At 37.6% G+C, this 16,138-nt stretch overlaps 1 protein-coding gene and 1 long non-coding RNA gene across 3 annotated transcripts; one reads left to right on the top strand and one right to left on the bottom strand.

The window, feature by feature from the left end:
- The first annotated feature begins 861 nt into the window (after nt 1-861).
- Nucleotides 862-16,138, top strand: fray (oxidative stress responsive kinase frayed). Of its 2 annotated transcripts, none has more exons than XM_070206700.1 (2): nt 862-879; nt 13,083-16,138. In XM_070206700.1, exon 2 carries the CDS (start codon nt 13,622-13,624, stop codon nt 15,284-15,286), a length of 1,665 nt encoding a protein of 554 aa, XP_070062801.1. In that variant the 5' UTR covers nt 862-879; nt 13,083-13,621; the 3' UTR covers nt 15,287-16,138. The 2 variants fall into 2 exon arrangements, with proteins under 2 accessions (XP_070062801.1, XP_070062799.1); XM_070206698.1 differs by lacking the exon at nt 862-879 and adding an exon at nt 6,682-6,969.
- Nucleotides 8,106-10,045, bottom strand: LOC138910872 (uncharacterized). Its single transcript, XR_011416022.1, has 3 exons — nt 9,936-10,045; nt 9,632-9,749; nt 8,106-8,783 (listed from the first exon to the last, which is right to left on the bottom strand). It is a non-coding gene; the product is annotated as an uncharacterized lncRNA (long non-coding RNA).

Below are 16,138 nucleotides of genomic sequence, written 5' to 3'. Positions count from 1 at the left end.
ACTCAACTATTTGTGTGTAACCAAAATAATTTATTCATAGTTCATCACAATAAGATAAATTACATTTACAATTACAATTTACCACAGTTTCGGATAAACAAAAAAACAAAAAACAATCACGTTTTCCATAAGTTCTTAACTAGGGCTTTGAAAATAATCTTTGATCCTCATTTTCAACCGAATATACTTGGATTTAATCAGAAAGCCTGAAAGACGTTCATATATATACTGAAAAGCAATGGATTTTCCAAAAAGTGCGAAACACCCCTCAAATGTATTTGAACAAAGATATTTGAAAATGATTTTGAAGCTGATCCGATGCTAAACAAACAAGTTTTATAAAAATGTTTTTAGCGATTTACACACTTTCCGGGTTGATATCTCCAAAAGCCTATTTTAGCGTGCACTTTTATTACATAAGGTGCGAGCTGTAGGTTGATCAACCATCCGTCAGTTAATCAGTCTTTAAGTCGGTCAGACAATCAATCAGTCAGTCAATCAGTAATTCAGTAAATCAGTCAATTAGTCAATCAATCAGTTTGTCAGTCAATCAATTAGTAAATGCGTCAATTAGTCAATCAATCAGCCAATCCGTCAGTCGATCCGTCATTCAGTAAATCAGTCAGTCAGTCAATCAGTTAATCAGGGCAAGCAATTTCATAGATAAGGTTTAAGATATTGTCGAATAAATAGTATTTCCCAGTCGAGCATTTTAGATTGGTTTTTGGCGGAATTTTAAATAAGATCCTATAATATATTTATATACTCACATGAGCATAAGCTTATACATCAAACGTGAGAGCGCTTAAATATGCATATATCACATAAATTAAATAAACATCATATATATTTTACTTGCAGATTCAGCAGGACAAGTCGGTAAGTTTTAACTTATTGTTTTTACTTATAGATGTGTTCAGATTTAACATAACATTACGCACAACCATTTATCATGCACAACTATATATATACATATGTATAATGATTAAAGAAATTGGCATCGTGTTCAGTTTTGGGATTAGTCAGCAGCATTGAAAAGATTTGAGGCAGACGCGTAGACAAAATGCATTAATTAAACTAATTGCAATTTTCACATTGCGAATCTAAATTGTGATCTAAAATCGAGATTAAATCGAGAGGAAATCATCCAGCCAAGGGGAGGGGAGTGGGAGGGTGTGTGTCTGTGAGTGGGTCACGTACAGCACAGCACGCCGCTAATCGCCTAATTGGCAGCATGTAAACACGCGGAAATTGTGTATGGCCGGCGGGCAGGCGAACAATTTGAGTGGCCACTGTGCCAGAAAGACACTAATGTCTAAATATCTGTATGTACAGTAAAAGCCCATAAGGGCGCAGCTGAGTATCTCTTAAGAGCATCCAGCTTTGTAGTGGTAGCATAAAGATTTTATAAATTATCCAAATATTTTGACTGAACTGAGCATACTTAGTTTCTTTCGTCTTACGTATCTCATATTGACAAGAGTATGCATTCTTCAGCATGACAAAGTTTGCCGTGCTCTCTGTCCGTTCAAGCGAGCTGTCACTGTATCTACGCATATACACATATCTATCCGGTACTTATAGTGCGCCACTGTTAATTAAATTTTGCTTGCTTTTGCCTGGGCCTGACGTTGGCTCCCCAAGTTTTAATTCATTCGCATGCTTAGCCAAGCAGAAAAACAACAACAAATTGACATAATGATCGGGCATGGGTATAATGATCAACATTATGCGCAACAACAACAACAACATCATCATCATCATCATCATCATGAGGCATCCACAACATCATCATCTTCGTACAGACTGTCACTCAATTTGTGGCGCCCCCATTTTTACTGACATTTTACATTAAGACTTGACTTTGAACTTGTGTGTGTGTATTTGTATTATTATTATTATTCTAGTTGTTGTTGTTATTGTTTTTGTTGTTGTGCCCCTGTAAATTTCCATTTCTGCAGGGTCAATCCCTGAGAGAGAGAGAGAGAGATGTGACATGTTTATACCCTTGCGGAGGCTATGACAATTTTGTCATGAAGTGTGTAACGCTTAGAAGGACTGCGACTCCATAAAGTATACATATGCTAAATCAGTATCATCAAACGAGTTGATATAACAATGTCAATCTGTATATCATATAGCTGTTGTATGATATAGCTGCAATAGGAACAATCGGTAGAGAAGTAGATTGCTCAATGGTAAACCTTTTAACTATCAAGATATCCTATCGGCATTTGTTGGTTACTGTATGATTCTGGTATATGTATGCAAATCGTTTGGTCCAAAATTCAGTTCATGTATGAAAAACTTCTTCGTTTATAAAGATATCGAATACAAACGCGGCATTTACAAGTCATACTATGAGCCGAATCTTATTAAGATTGAAGTACCATATCATATAGATAAATAGGAAGAATCGGTCGAAAAACAAGCATTTGTCTGACAAAATATATTCTCTTTTCCAAGTTATTTCAATTGAAATCAGCATTTACGAGCTTTGCTATACTCGCATATCTGCAAGCCAAAAAGGGTATTAGATCTTCAGCGTGCCGAAAAAATCCTTACTTTCTCGTTATTTAATGGAAGCTGCAAGTTTCCTGGACAGTTGGTACCCGGTTGCCCACTCACTTGCTGCGCTTTAAATTTAGCAACAATAAAAAAAAAGAGAAAAGAAAAAAAAAAATAATAACAAAAGGCATAAAAAAGTCGGTTGGCTTTATATGGAACGGCATTTCAATTGTGCGCGGCTATTTTTAGTCATTGTCATCAGGCGCGCAAATATTTTACTTGTTGCTTTTATTTTTTAAATCATTTGCATATTGAGGAAAATGTCGTGCGCATCTGAAAATCGCTAAAACGGTACGTGATTCGTTCTAAGGTTTTTTTTTTATGGTATTATTGTTTGTTTTTTTTTTCTTAATATAAGTGAGGAAAATATTATATAAGAGCAAATAGAATAGGTACGAGTACATGCTCCGAACAATGGAGATTTCTAGTTTTTATTCTCCTTTATATAATATAAATATTGTTTTGACGTGTTAAATATTAGTTTTGAGTGTAGTTTATATATAAATATATAAATATGTGGTAAATAATTGTGTGTGTGTTTAAAAACAAGTTTGTGTAATCTTAACAAAAGTCAGGTTTGAAATAAGCTAAGTTAGATCTACCCTGGCCAATTTTCATCAATCACATTTATCAGGTCTAGATTAGACTAGACATGTCTGGCAATTATCTTAATAAAATTCATTTATAAGTCTTTATAGACTACAAAAAATATATATATAAAAATAGATATTTTATTGTCTTAAAAAGTTTTAAAGATGGAATTTCTTAAAACTCTATAACATATTTATAGTTCAATATAATTTTATTAAAATTAAAATAAATTAAATGCATAAAAATAATAATTATTTAGTTTACAAATTAAGATTTTATTCTATTGTACCCATTAAAAAATTAAATTAAACTTTAAATATTGTTAAATTAACAACTTATTATTTTGAAGATATATCAAATTATTAGGAAAGTATAAGAGTTTTTGCTTGTATAGCAAATATAGCTTTACACATGCATATATTTATTTATTAAACATATATATTTGTTAAGTTTCACAAGCAACAGTTAGGATAGTTAACATTTTTTGAATGTCCAGCTAATGCTTTGGATAAAAGAATGTATGACTCCACCTTTCAAATCCAAGCTTCTTCAGCACGAGCTACTTTCTTCCTGTCATCAGGCTGGTCGAGGAGCTCTTGTGCAATTGGAGAGATTTTGTGGGATTCCCCCTACTTTATTATTATTTTCACCACTTCTGTCAGCAAAGTGAGTTTTGTGCGTGAACAGTGTACTTAACTTGCTGTTATAAATAAATGCTAATTAACTATTTGTAAAATACGTTTCTCATGCTTTAGACTCGCATATTCTGTATTAACTAGCACTTAAAGTTTTATGTCTTATTTGTAGCTCCTCCTAATAGCCGCACAATTATATATGACTTCCTGCTGTTAAAAGTTCATTCAACTGAAATAACAACCTCGCTATTATTCAACGCACCGCAGGTGGAGAACATTTATCAAAAAAAAATATATATATATATTTAAAAAAAAAAATAAAAAACAATATAAAGAACACTGTTTATCAAAATGCTTTTAAGCATATTGCAATATTTTGCACACCTTTCCAGAGAGCAATAGACGCGCGTCCTTGCCTTGGCTAAAACAACTGGCAATTGCCAAACCAAATTGAAATTGAACACATGAGCAGACACTCGGGCATATTTCGCATTTTTGAAATGAACTATTCATTTAGAAAGTTTTAGACTGTTTGAAAATAGAAACAAAAGAGAAAGACAAAATGTGAATGATGGCACGCCTAAGATCAAATACCCTTCAAAATCTCGTATTCATTGCACCTATTAGAATATAATATATAGAATATATAATATCGAAAATCTGACGATTTAAACGGGCTTTTGTTTATGTTGGAAAAACAAACAAATTCTCTATGCAAAAGGCCACACTGTACCGATTGTGCCTCAATGTGATCTGACTATGGTAAGATTTGCACACATATAGAACCTTTGTAAAAAACTCTTAAATGCTAATTTGACGATCGAAATGAGAGATAGGTCTGCATAGACTTAGCTATTGATACCGATCAGGAATATATGTATATACTTTATAATATTATATAGGGGACTTCATCTACGCCTTACATAACACGTCCTTAAACTATAATACCCTCTGCAAGTGTATAAAACAAGAAATATATTTAATGTAGTTCCATTTGTTTTAGTTGGACTCTTGTCGGTTGTGCTATATATGTCTATGGATCTTATGCACAATGAATCGGTTCGGTTGGGCGCGGTTCGTTGCGGTCATTCATGCTTTTCGTGGCCTGTCTGATGGCATTGTTAACTTGTGTGTTAATGCCCCATCAATTATATGCATAAAATAGACAAATTTATAGAAATTTGCCAACCAAACCTTGCAGACAATTCGCAACTCTGTCCCGCCCACACACGTGCTATAAAATAAGGCGTTAATTGTTGAGATATTTTTCGCTCTCGCTTTAGAGTGCTAAAATTGACGCCAATTTTGATCACTTGACTCGTGTTACGGGTACGCATAAATAAATCCCTCCTAGATACAGTATCTATGTTACAATTGAGTTGCTTTCAAGCCGTTAAGAAAATTTCGCACATTTCTGGGCATTTTGAGAAGGAAAAAACAAAAAAAAAAATAACCAAAACAAATAACAAGTAACAAATATATATATACAACATTTTAAAAATAAATGCTGAAAAGACTGTGTGCGAATTGTTAAAAATAATAATAACTACGCAGCTTAGAAAAAGTACCTCGGCATAGAGCTGCTAATACGTATTCAAATAAAACTTCTAAAATGTATTTGGACCAGGGTTGAAAAAACGAAAAAATGAAGCTAACTGTTGCAAAGCAGAATATTAAATAAACTTATTTTATTCGGCATTAATATTGGAATTGGATTAATATTGGAATGAATGTCTTTTAGTATGCCATACACAAGTATAAAACTTTTTTCGGCTCTAAACTCATTTTCAACAATCTTTGCTCGAATTCATTTAAGGAGTGTTTCACACTTTTCGGAAAATGCATTCCTACTTTGTACACCATGGGGGATCAAAGATTTGGTGGGTGACGTTTCGCGTTCAATTTTATTTCCAAAGCTCTTTATCAAAAATCTTTTTTTACACTTTTTGCAGCATGCAAGCGTCCTCGCTGAATTTTGTTGGTGAATTTTTAAGTTTTGTCGCTTTTTATTAAATGTAATTAATATTTTTTGTTGGTCGAAAACTGAGTAAAAAAGTAATTTCAGATAGTGTAATAAAATTCCAGAACCCTGAAAGCAGGTGTTAACCTATATATTAGTGTAAAATTGTATGCATTTAATTTTACAATATTTTCATTAACAATTTTGAATAGTAGATAGTCAACTATTTGATGCTCTATAAATCGTTTATAATTAGTAGCTGGTTGTAAGGCAAGACTTGTGCCCGACTTTTTGCTATTTTATTGCTTATTTTTTGTTTTTATTTACAATCGATCCAAAGAATACCGAGTGAATAAAAGTAGTTATTCATAGAGTGCCGGAGCGGCGCCTGCAAGCGACTGTTATAAAGTTTTCCACGAACTTTGAAATCCCTGATGAAATACATAATCAAAAGCCCCGCCAAAAAATAAAAAACAAAAAAACGAAAAAGGCCGAAGAACTGGGAGTGTCAATAAATCAGTACTAATTAATTTGAATTTGAATTTTCAATCAATGGCAAAAGTCAAGGAAATTACGTTTAGACAGTTGCCTTAACTACAAATCCCCCCCAGTAAATCCACCCGCCGACACACAGATACCCCAGGTTGTGGCTGTATTGGTCGTAGGTAATGCGAGTAACTAACGCACACACTCACGTATGTATGCCCAATGGAGGCGGTAAAAATTTCGCACTTATTTTTTTTTTTTTTTGTTATTTATTTTGTTTGTGGGGTTCGTCGCATTCGGCGTTGCCGTCGTGTTCCGCCATTTGTAGCGCTCATTTAATTTTTTATTGTTGTTTATTGCTTAACGAAATGTTCATTTTAAATGTTTGATTACAACGATTTGTGAAGTTCAGTCGAATTTGTGATTATCGCGCTGGAGGAGCGACCGACCGACCGACCGCTCTAGCAATGCGATTTTAAATTGCACGCGATTCGATTGCGGCCACAATATCAGTTGCCGCCGATCGAATCAGATCGTTTTCAAAAGCCATCTCAAGTGCCCCGATTCTGTGCCAAGCACTCGGCTCGGCGCACCAATACTCAACTCTTAGTTCACACAAGTGGCCAAAAAAAAAAAAAAAAAACAAAACAAATATAAAACTGAAAAAGTGAAACCCAGCTTTGCAGCCCATCAAAATGCAGTTCCTAAACATGATTTGCCTAAAGCCAAGTGGGTGTCAAAATTGTTACTTAAACAATATTTTTACTGTGAAATGAAATAAACTACTTTATTATTGTATCACTAAAAAGATTTAAAAGTGCGCGCATTTATCATTCATAAGCCAAGCAAAAGATTACCAAATGCAAATGCCTAAATTTAGGGTCGGAGTTCCATGTTGATTTTTATACCGCGAACCGATCGGCAAGGGGCAAAAAGAGTATTTTATTTCTGTACATATGTGTGTACCAGGCGTAAGGAGGCGTCTTCGATCTATAAAGTATATATTGTTGATCAGTTTAACGCGCTGATGTAGATCCGTCTGCTTGTGGGTCTATGTTAAACGAATTAAAATTTGGAATATACTATAATCCCGAATGCCTTATACACAACGATATCGCAACAAAAACTTCTGCCATATTTATAATTTCTATAATTATAAATTTTAAAGCATAGTAAACATAGCTTGAGAAATGTAAGATATAAATACCTAGTATGTATAGATTTAGCTAACCTTACTATTTCCTACAAAATAAAGCCGTGGTGTTCTCTTAGGGAGTGCCCGACTGGGTGATAGCCTTCACCTTCTAAAATGAAATGGGAAACATAAATATATCAGTCTCTAGCTCTTGAGGATTTCGAGATAGATAGACGGACAGACAGACGGACATGGCTAGATCGACTCGGCTATTGATTCTAGGCCATCTCCCTGGCAGCATCATGAAACAAAAACATGACACACTTTTTACTCAGTTTTAACTGGTTCAGGGCATACAAATTTCTTAGCTTAAGCTAAAGTTCTGATATTTTATTTATATTTTGCTATTTACACACATTTAGTGAACCAATTTTTACCCTGACATTTTTATAATTCTCGGTTCTGCTAATAGAACTCTAACCGTTAAATAAAAAAAAGCTATACTGCAATTTGTTTATAAAGTTGTAATTCATTTATATAAAAGCTACACCCCATTACATTGTCATCAATAAGAAAAAAAAAGTAATTTCCTTATTAGTGCATACTTGATTCTCAGATCATCCATGTTGTGTTGTCAAATAAGGTGACAACCTCAAATAGAATTTTATAGAAACGTATAATGCATTTCATATATTTTATATACATATTCGTATACACTTATAATGCTTGTACTTGTCAACGACTAAGGTCAGTTGACGGCAACATTTTAATTTTGATTCTTAATCTGGTGCTCATAATATTTCTTCTAAATACAGACTGGACTTGGGCACGTATGTGTATATTATTTTTAGACGATGCCAAAGCAAATTTTGATGTACTTGCAATTTATTTTTCAACATTTTACACCTCACAAATCATTTATCAAAATTCTTCGAAATTAACGCGTTGAAAATGCAACAACTTAATGCAAAGCTCAATTTATCTTCTCACTAAAATGAAAATATATCTTTGGCACGCCAAAGATGTAATACCCTTGTAGACATAAAGCTGATGGCTTTGTAAAGCTCAATTTATTGAGTATTTTGAGTATATTTTGAAATGCAAATTTTTCCAAACATTAACGTGTGAATCTTTGCAGAACTCGTAAATGCCAAGCTTGATTGGGATTTATTAAAAAAACCTCCCTTAAAACTGAGAGACAAGTTTAAACAGAAACAGACAGACGGAGTTGGATATATAAACTCGTCTCAAGAATATAAGTATATTTACGAGATCGGAAAAGTCGAGTTTTTTGTTAGAATTGTTTGTTGTTTATTTTCAATATAAATAGTTTTCGGAAACCTCTTTAAGGATTTTCCAGTGGCACCAGCAAAAATGGACCGAACTGCCCTTTCAGAGAAATTTCCATCTAAATATTTAAAAATAAAAAAACACATTTATAAAATATAACTATAATTGTTAGAGCGCACATGTATTATATTTTTGACAAAATAACTGAATTGAGAATATGTTTTAATAAAAGTATAGTATAATAGTTGATTATAAATTCAATTTGGTCCTAACATTTATTTTTTCACGCTATATAAAAATAATTGCAGAGGATTGAATATCTTTTATATTATTGCCGAACTCATTATAAGGACAAGCGGGAAGATTTTTTTTAACTTTTCTCTACCTTTGAACTATCTTTGAACTTGTTAGAGATCTGTCCTTTAATGGCATTGGCACGGGAAATATCTTCGATCTTGAGCTATAATTTTATTATTAAATCTCCAACTGGGTTTTACCAGAAAGAAAAATGAACAAAGATGCACTCTACATTTTTTATAATAATTAATAAGTTTTTTTTGATAAAACTCATCATTTAGCAAACATCTAATCCGTAAATATGATTTTAAATAACGTCAAATGAGAACATTAACTTTGATCTCTCGCAGCTACGATTAATGTTTATCTGTAAATGTAAAATCAAAAAACTCGTAGTAAAATTCCCATAGAGTTCAAGCACATTTCAGCTTATAGCTCATTAATGTGTCAATATTGAAATTATTAAGATCGTACAGAAATCGCCTTGTCTAAAAATAGAAACCTCATAAATACATATTTGCGCATGCAAAGTGCAATAAACGCGAAATGTGTTGACGCCGGTCTCCGAGCAGAACACACGCACACACACACGCACACACACACACACACGTATCGTTGTTACGCACTCCACATTGTTAATGCAATCGTCGGCTAGCCGATCGTGATCACCTTTTGCGTCCCCCATGTACGGCCAGCAGCTCGTCGCGCCGCGCCCTTGCAGCGCTCCTGTTCCTAGGCAACGTTGATTGCATTGGAAATGATATGCAAAACCGTGAAGCGAACTCCTCTATAAATAAACGCACGCAGCGAAATGAGAAATGTTTAACGCGAATTTTTATTTTTATAAGTAAGTCGATGATGGCGCATAAAAATGCACAGCATTAAATGCCTTGAGTCGAAAATGTAGACTCTAAATACATGTGGATAAAGATAATATATACATGCATACATATATTATGTATAGTGTACATACATATTTAGCGAACGTCAAAGAAATGCGTCTGTGCCATATGCTAGAGACATGGAAACTAAATCATTAGCCAGTCGGCAATGCGATTCACGAATTTTCCATGACGGCTCTTTCTACGTACATAGATACAAAACGTATTCACAGATAGCTTTATATTTGATGAGTGTGTCTGTGTATCAAGGGGATGAGGGTTATTGTGGGTTATAGCTGTGTGAATACATTGTCTTGTCAATGCTCCACTTTTTGGAGCTCTGTTGTTGCTAATTGTATTCGTTTGTTATAAACGTTGCTGTTGTTGTTGTGTTGATAAAATCTAGTACAATATAAAAAAAACTCTAACCGCAAACCAGCTGGAATATCTTCTTTCTATATGTACTTATACGAATTACAAATGCGCTACACTTTATTTAAATGGGAACCTTAAATCATACCCATTCCAATACATAACGAATTGAATTGAATGCTAAACAAATAATAATTTACAACAATTATAGAGGAATTTTTAAAATATGTCAAAAGTAACATTTTATATTACGTGTTTATACAAAATTTCTGCTTCAAATCTTCAGATTTGAGACTGGATTTAGCAAGATATATATGTATGTATATGATTATTAATCAGCAGCTAATTAAATAATAATCTAAAATGTTTGTAAACATATCCATAGAATCCATTTCTGAAAAGTATTTTTCGCTTGATTATTTGGGGCACGTGACCCACTGTGCAACTATATCATAGCGCTCTCTCTCACTCTTTCTCATTCTTGCGTTCTCAGTGCACTCTAAACCACATTCCCCCTCTTCCGCAACTGCTGCCTGTTGATATTTGCTCAATACATTTATTTTTGTAGTTCTAATGTACGTTGTTGTTTGTTTTTTACTTGCTACCACTGCCCGTCTCTTCGCACACTTGTTACGCGCTGTGCCCGTTGCTGTTGCTGCTGCTGCTGCTGCTGCTGCTGCTGCTGCTGCTGCTGACGTTGGCGCTGACGTTTCACGCTGTGGCTTTGGGGGCTATTCCGCTTTGGGCTGCGCCAACATACGCTCAGTTGTTGCGCGGCGTTGAATACAAACGCGTCGAAATCGCGTCGAGCGAAACGATACCCAAAGCGGAAAGTAAAAGAACCGAAAGAACGAACGAGAAAAAAAACGCGCGCGTGCGTTTTGCTACCAACGTCGATCGTCCGTCGCTTGAGCGAGCGAGAAAGGGAGAGAGGGGCCACCATACTGTAAAATGTAATTACCATAGCAATGAAGAAACCATTATACATTGTTTTGCGTAAATTGTTTTGATTTCTTTTGCGTGAAATCAATAAAAATGAGAAATGCAGGCCTTAATCGAAACTAATTGAACTCTTGTGATCGCCCATCGAGACAATTTTCTTTGCGGTCGTGTGACAACACACGCTGCTTATCATTTTCACATGATCGTGTGAGCATATACCCCGCTACCCTCCCCCCGCAGTTGCCTAGCTAAAGTGTGATTTTAATATTGATTCATTGTGAATTTAGTTAGCGGCGCCTGGCAACGTTTGCTGTGGGTTTCTTTTTTGTATTTTATTTTGTTTTTGTTTTGTCTAGTTGCTATTTTAAAATCTTTTTTGTTCTTTGCTATTTTTTTCTCTCGAGATTTTGCTTAAATTAGCATGCATATAGCGCCATGACCAAGTGTTTTCCTTTTCTTAAAAAAATAAATTATATTTCCTGTGTGACTACTCGAACTCCCCCACACGCTCGCACACACACACACACACACACACATACATACATACATACAATGTGTTTGTTGTGTAAACATTTTGTTAGTGTTTTCAAGAATTTTATTTGTCTTTCTCATTGTTGCGAAATTCGGCAAATGTTTCGCTATATTCGGTTTCAGTTTTTTCTAATTGGAGCACAGTTCTTGACATAATCTCAACCCTAGCTACCTGACGGCGCGCCCTAGATAAAAATTACTTTTATATTTCTATTGTTTATTATTTTCCTTTTTGCTTTTGTTAGATATCAGCCTATGAAAACACATAGCAATAGAGACAGTATGAGCACTGCTAACGGACGCACAATTGACTCGACGTTGAACACAATTAATGAGTCGCGCCCAGTGAAAAAAACTGAATTTGGTGTATTGAAGCGCCCTAATCTTTCGAACTAACTGTGATAACAGTGCCTTCAATCTAACTTTATCCAGCTGCAACAACTCGAATAAAAACTGTAAACTGAATTCCTAATTGCACTTTCTACACATTGTTGTTATTGTTGTTGTTGTTGTTGTTGTTGTAGCGATCTAAAAATAGCTGAATGCGGTCATTGGTCCCTCGCACACCTCCGCACAGCACGCAACAAACTGATTGTGGAGCGTCAATTTTTATGCTACAACGGATCAGCAAATGAGAGAAAGAGCGAGAGGCAGTGAGAGAGAGAGCGAGAGAGAGAGTAGCAGTACACACTTTGTTTGCCGCTAGTGTTGTACAGTCAGCGTCTAAAATTGCGTGCACACTCATGTTTAAATGCAGTTGATTCATAAAAACGCAAAACACAATGCTTATCAGTTTTATGGAAAAATTTTTGCCTTTACTCTTTTTATCAGTCATTAGCAGGGCAGCAGGTCTCTTGGTTATGTATGTGTGTGTGTGTGTGTGTGTGTGTATGCGACATGTGCTGCGGGGCGTAAACATTTTGTTTACTTTACAAACGGGTGCGAGTCCGAACGCGAGCTTCTAGCCAAAATGAAACACTTCCCCCTTAAACGCTTAGTGGCACAGTGGGCGCTGCATTCAGTTTGGTAGTCAAAATATAGAACCGTTGGTAACCGTCGTTTTTCCACATTTGTGGGTGAATTCAAAAAAAATCTATTTCCTCGTAAAACGAAACTATTTACAGACTGTTTAGCCTGTGCATTGATCAATCAGTCAGTTAATCAATCAACATATTGATATATTGAAGCAGTGTTGCATGCAACAAAATCGAACAAGCTCTTACTGCATTCAATAAGTCAATCAATCTGCAAATTGATATATTAAAGTACTTCAATCAATCAATCCATCTGCATATTGAGATATTGAATGAATTATACTCAAAATCGCTTTGCTTTTGCTTATTTTATTGTGGCAAGGCTCAACCTTATATGTACTCTCTTTTGCTCTATTGCAGAAGTTGCATACTTCGCCAACAACAACGGCAACAACAACAACAAAAACAACTACAACAACAACAACAATAATAACAACAACAACTACAGCAGCAGCAGCTGCAGCATAAAAGTATCTGAAGAGTCGGACATAGAGAAAAGTTGCATTTTTGGCTGCTTTAGCAAGAAGCAGCAGGAACAGCAACAACAGCAGGAGGCAGAGCAACAGCAGCCCAAGGAGAACGCCAATTCCGGCAGCTACAACGTGCAACAGCGCAACAGAGAGTGCAACAGCAGCCAACAGGCCGGCAGCTACTACAGGCAACACGACACTGAGTTTGGCCAGCAGCAGCAAGAGCAGCAACAGGAGCAAAGCGAGCAGCAGCAGCAACAGGAAGAGGAGCAGGAGGATCAGCCACAGGAGCTCAATATAGCTGGCATTGGTGTCATAGCCAGGCAACCGCGACGACAAACGCAACGCTCCCAGAGCCAGCCCGCAATCTTGCAGCAACCGTTGCGCAGCAAACGTCCAGGGACACCACCACCGCACGCGGTCAGAAGCATGACTTCCATACCTGCCACGCTGTCCAGCAATAATGTGGCTGGCACTGCGGCGACCGCTGGCGCTGCCCTAGTGGCGCCCGAGAAGCAGCCATGGCCCAATTCCAAGGATGATTACGAGCTGAGGGATGTAATTGGTGTGGGCGCCACGGCTGTGGTGCATGGCGCCTATTGCATACCCAAGAATGAGAAATGCGCGATTAAGCGCATCAATCTGGAGAAATGGAACACTTCTATGGATGAGCTGCTCAAGGAGATACAGGCCATGTCGTCGTGCAATCACGAGAATGTCGTCACCTATCACACATCGTTTGTGGTGCGCGAGGAGCTGTGGCTGGTGCTGCGCCTCCTCGAGGGTGGATCCCTGCTGGACATTATCAAGCATAAGATGCGCACGGCCAATTGTAAGCAAGGTGTCTTCGATGAGGCAACCATTGCCACCGTCCTCAAGGAGGTGCTCAAGGGTCTCGAGTATTTCCATTCGAATGGCCAGATCCATCGTGACATCAAGGCGGGCAATATACTCATCGGCGATGATGGTACCATACAGATCGCTGATTTTGGTGTTAGCGCCTGGCTGGCGACCGGTCGAGATTTGTCGCGTCAGAAGGTGCGTCACACATTCGTGGGCACACCATGCTGGATGGCGCCGGAGGTGATGGAACAGGACCATGGCTACGACTTCAAGGCGGATATCTGGTCGTTTGGCATAACGGCCATTGAGATGGCAACGGGCACAGCACCATATCACAAATATCCACCCATGAAGGTGCTCATGTTGACCCTGCAGAATGAGCCGCCCACCTTGGATACGGGCGCCGAGGATAAGGATCAGTATAAGGCCTATGGCAAGACATTCCGTAAAATGATCGTTGAGTGCCTGCAAAAGGAGCCATCGAAACGTCCAACTGCCAGCGAGCTGCTCAAGCATGCATTCTTCAAAAAGGCCAAGGATCGCAAATATTTAACCCAAACCCTGCTACAATCCGGCCCCAGCATGGAGACGCGCGTCCACAAGGCGGCCAAACGTCAGCCGGGCGCATCGGGTCGTTTGCATCGCACCGTCACCGGCGAATGGGTATGGTCCAGCGAGGAGGAGGACAATGCCAGCGGCAGTGGTGGACGCAAGCATCCCTCATCCGATTCCGAGTCCGAGGATCGTCCCATCAATCGACTCGAACGTGCCGATTCCTCGGACAGCGATCGCGATGAGACAACACCTGAAATTACACGCAGCCTCTCCTCGGCAACGGTGACGCCAGGCGCCGGCACAGCTGGCGCTCCAGCAGCTGGTGCTCCGTCAGGCACGCAGGAGCTTGCAGCTGGACTGGCACAAATGCCGCTGCCCAGTGAATCAGCTGCTGGGGATGCGCCACCCGTTAATCTGGTGTTGCGCATGCGCAATTTGCGCCGCGAATTGCACGACATCCGATTCGAGTTTGCCGTGGGCAAAGATACCGCCGAGGGCATTGCCACGGAGCTGGTGGATGCGGGTCTAGTGGATGCACTCGACACCCAACCGATGGCCGTGCATTTGGATCAGCTGATCGCCCAGTGCGACACCATGAAGACAATAACGTTCCAGCTTAGCTCCGGCGTACAGCCGGGCGAAACGCCCGATGAGCGTTCACTTGTGGGCTATGCACAGATATCCATTACCGACTAGGACACGGAGTTGGCCTAGTGCCACAGTTCGTTGGGAACCCTACGGTCTACCGTTATATCGCCTGCGCCGCTTTTAGCTATAGACTAGAACTAGTACTATAACTGTAAATGCTAATGCTAGTTATAGATCTGAAGAAAGAAAGAAAAACGCAAGCCGTTCGTTTACTATAGAAATTATATACCTAATACGATAATAGCTATATGTAACTATCTCTATCTCTATCTATCTATCTATCTATCTATCTATCTTTCGTTCTGCGCATTGTAATTACATCATACCTCCTCCCCCCCGCGTTCCTACCTCCCGAAACCTGCCGTAGTTAGTCGCAGCACCCACGCTAAATCGAAAATCGTGTACTTATTTGTTAATTTTCTGCATATATAGTTCATATATATATATATAAACAATATATTTATGTATGTATTTTACACTTCCTACAATATCACGTATATATATATATATATATATATATATATATATATGTATTTAAACAACATCATCATATATGTAAATTTGTAGCGGCTACTATTTAGTCCCCATTTGCGGGCATCTTTAATTTATTCTCTAGCGTTCTAAACTAGTTTAAGTTGTAAGTTTTGTCCCCCCGCGCCACCCTCCATACTACCCACGTAAAACTTTAAGTCGATTGATTTGTTCAGGTGGTACAGTTGTGTCGCCAGCAGCTAAATTAGTTACCAATTACCGTTAATTATGTTTGCCTGCAAAAAAGATTGTATTTAATTGTTCATGAAGTACAGTAAAACCTACATCTAATGAATATTAAAACACATACTTATAGCATATAAAGTAAACAACAACAAGAAAACGAAGAAAAGAAATGAGAACAACAAA

This window comes from Drosophila virilis, chromosome 2, assembly GCF_030788295.1.
Source record: "Drosophila virilis strain 15010-1051.87 chromosome 2, Dvir_AGI_RSII-ME, whole genome shotgun sequence".
Classification (NCBI taxonomy): Eukaryota; Metazoa; Arthropoda; class Insecta; order Diptera; family Drosophilidae; genus Drosophila; species Drosophila virilis.
Note: the sequence above shows the minus strand (reverse complement) of the source record. Positions and strands in the feature narration are given on the sequence as shown.

Coding starts and splice junctions, on each gene's coding strand:
- fray (XM_070206698.1), top strand. CDS start 6,936: ATGCAGTTCCTAAACATGATTTGCCTAAAGCCAA. Junction 6,970..13,082: donor CATGATTTGCCTAAAGCCAA/GTGGGTGTCAAA, acceptor GCTCTATTGCAG/AAGTTGCATACTTCGCCAAC.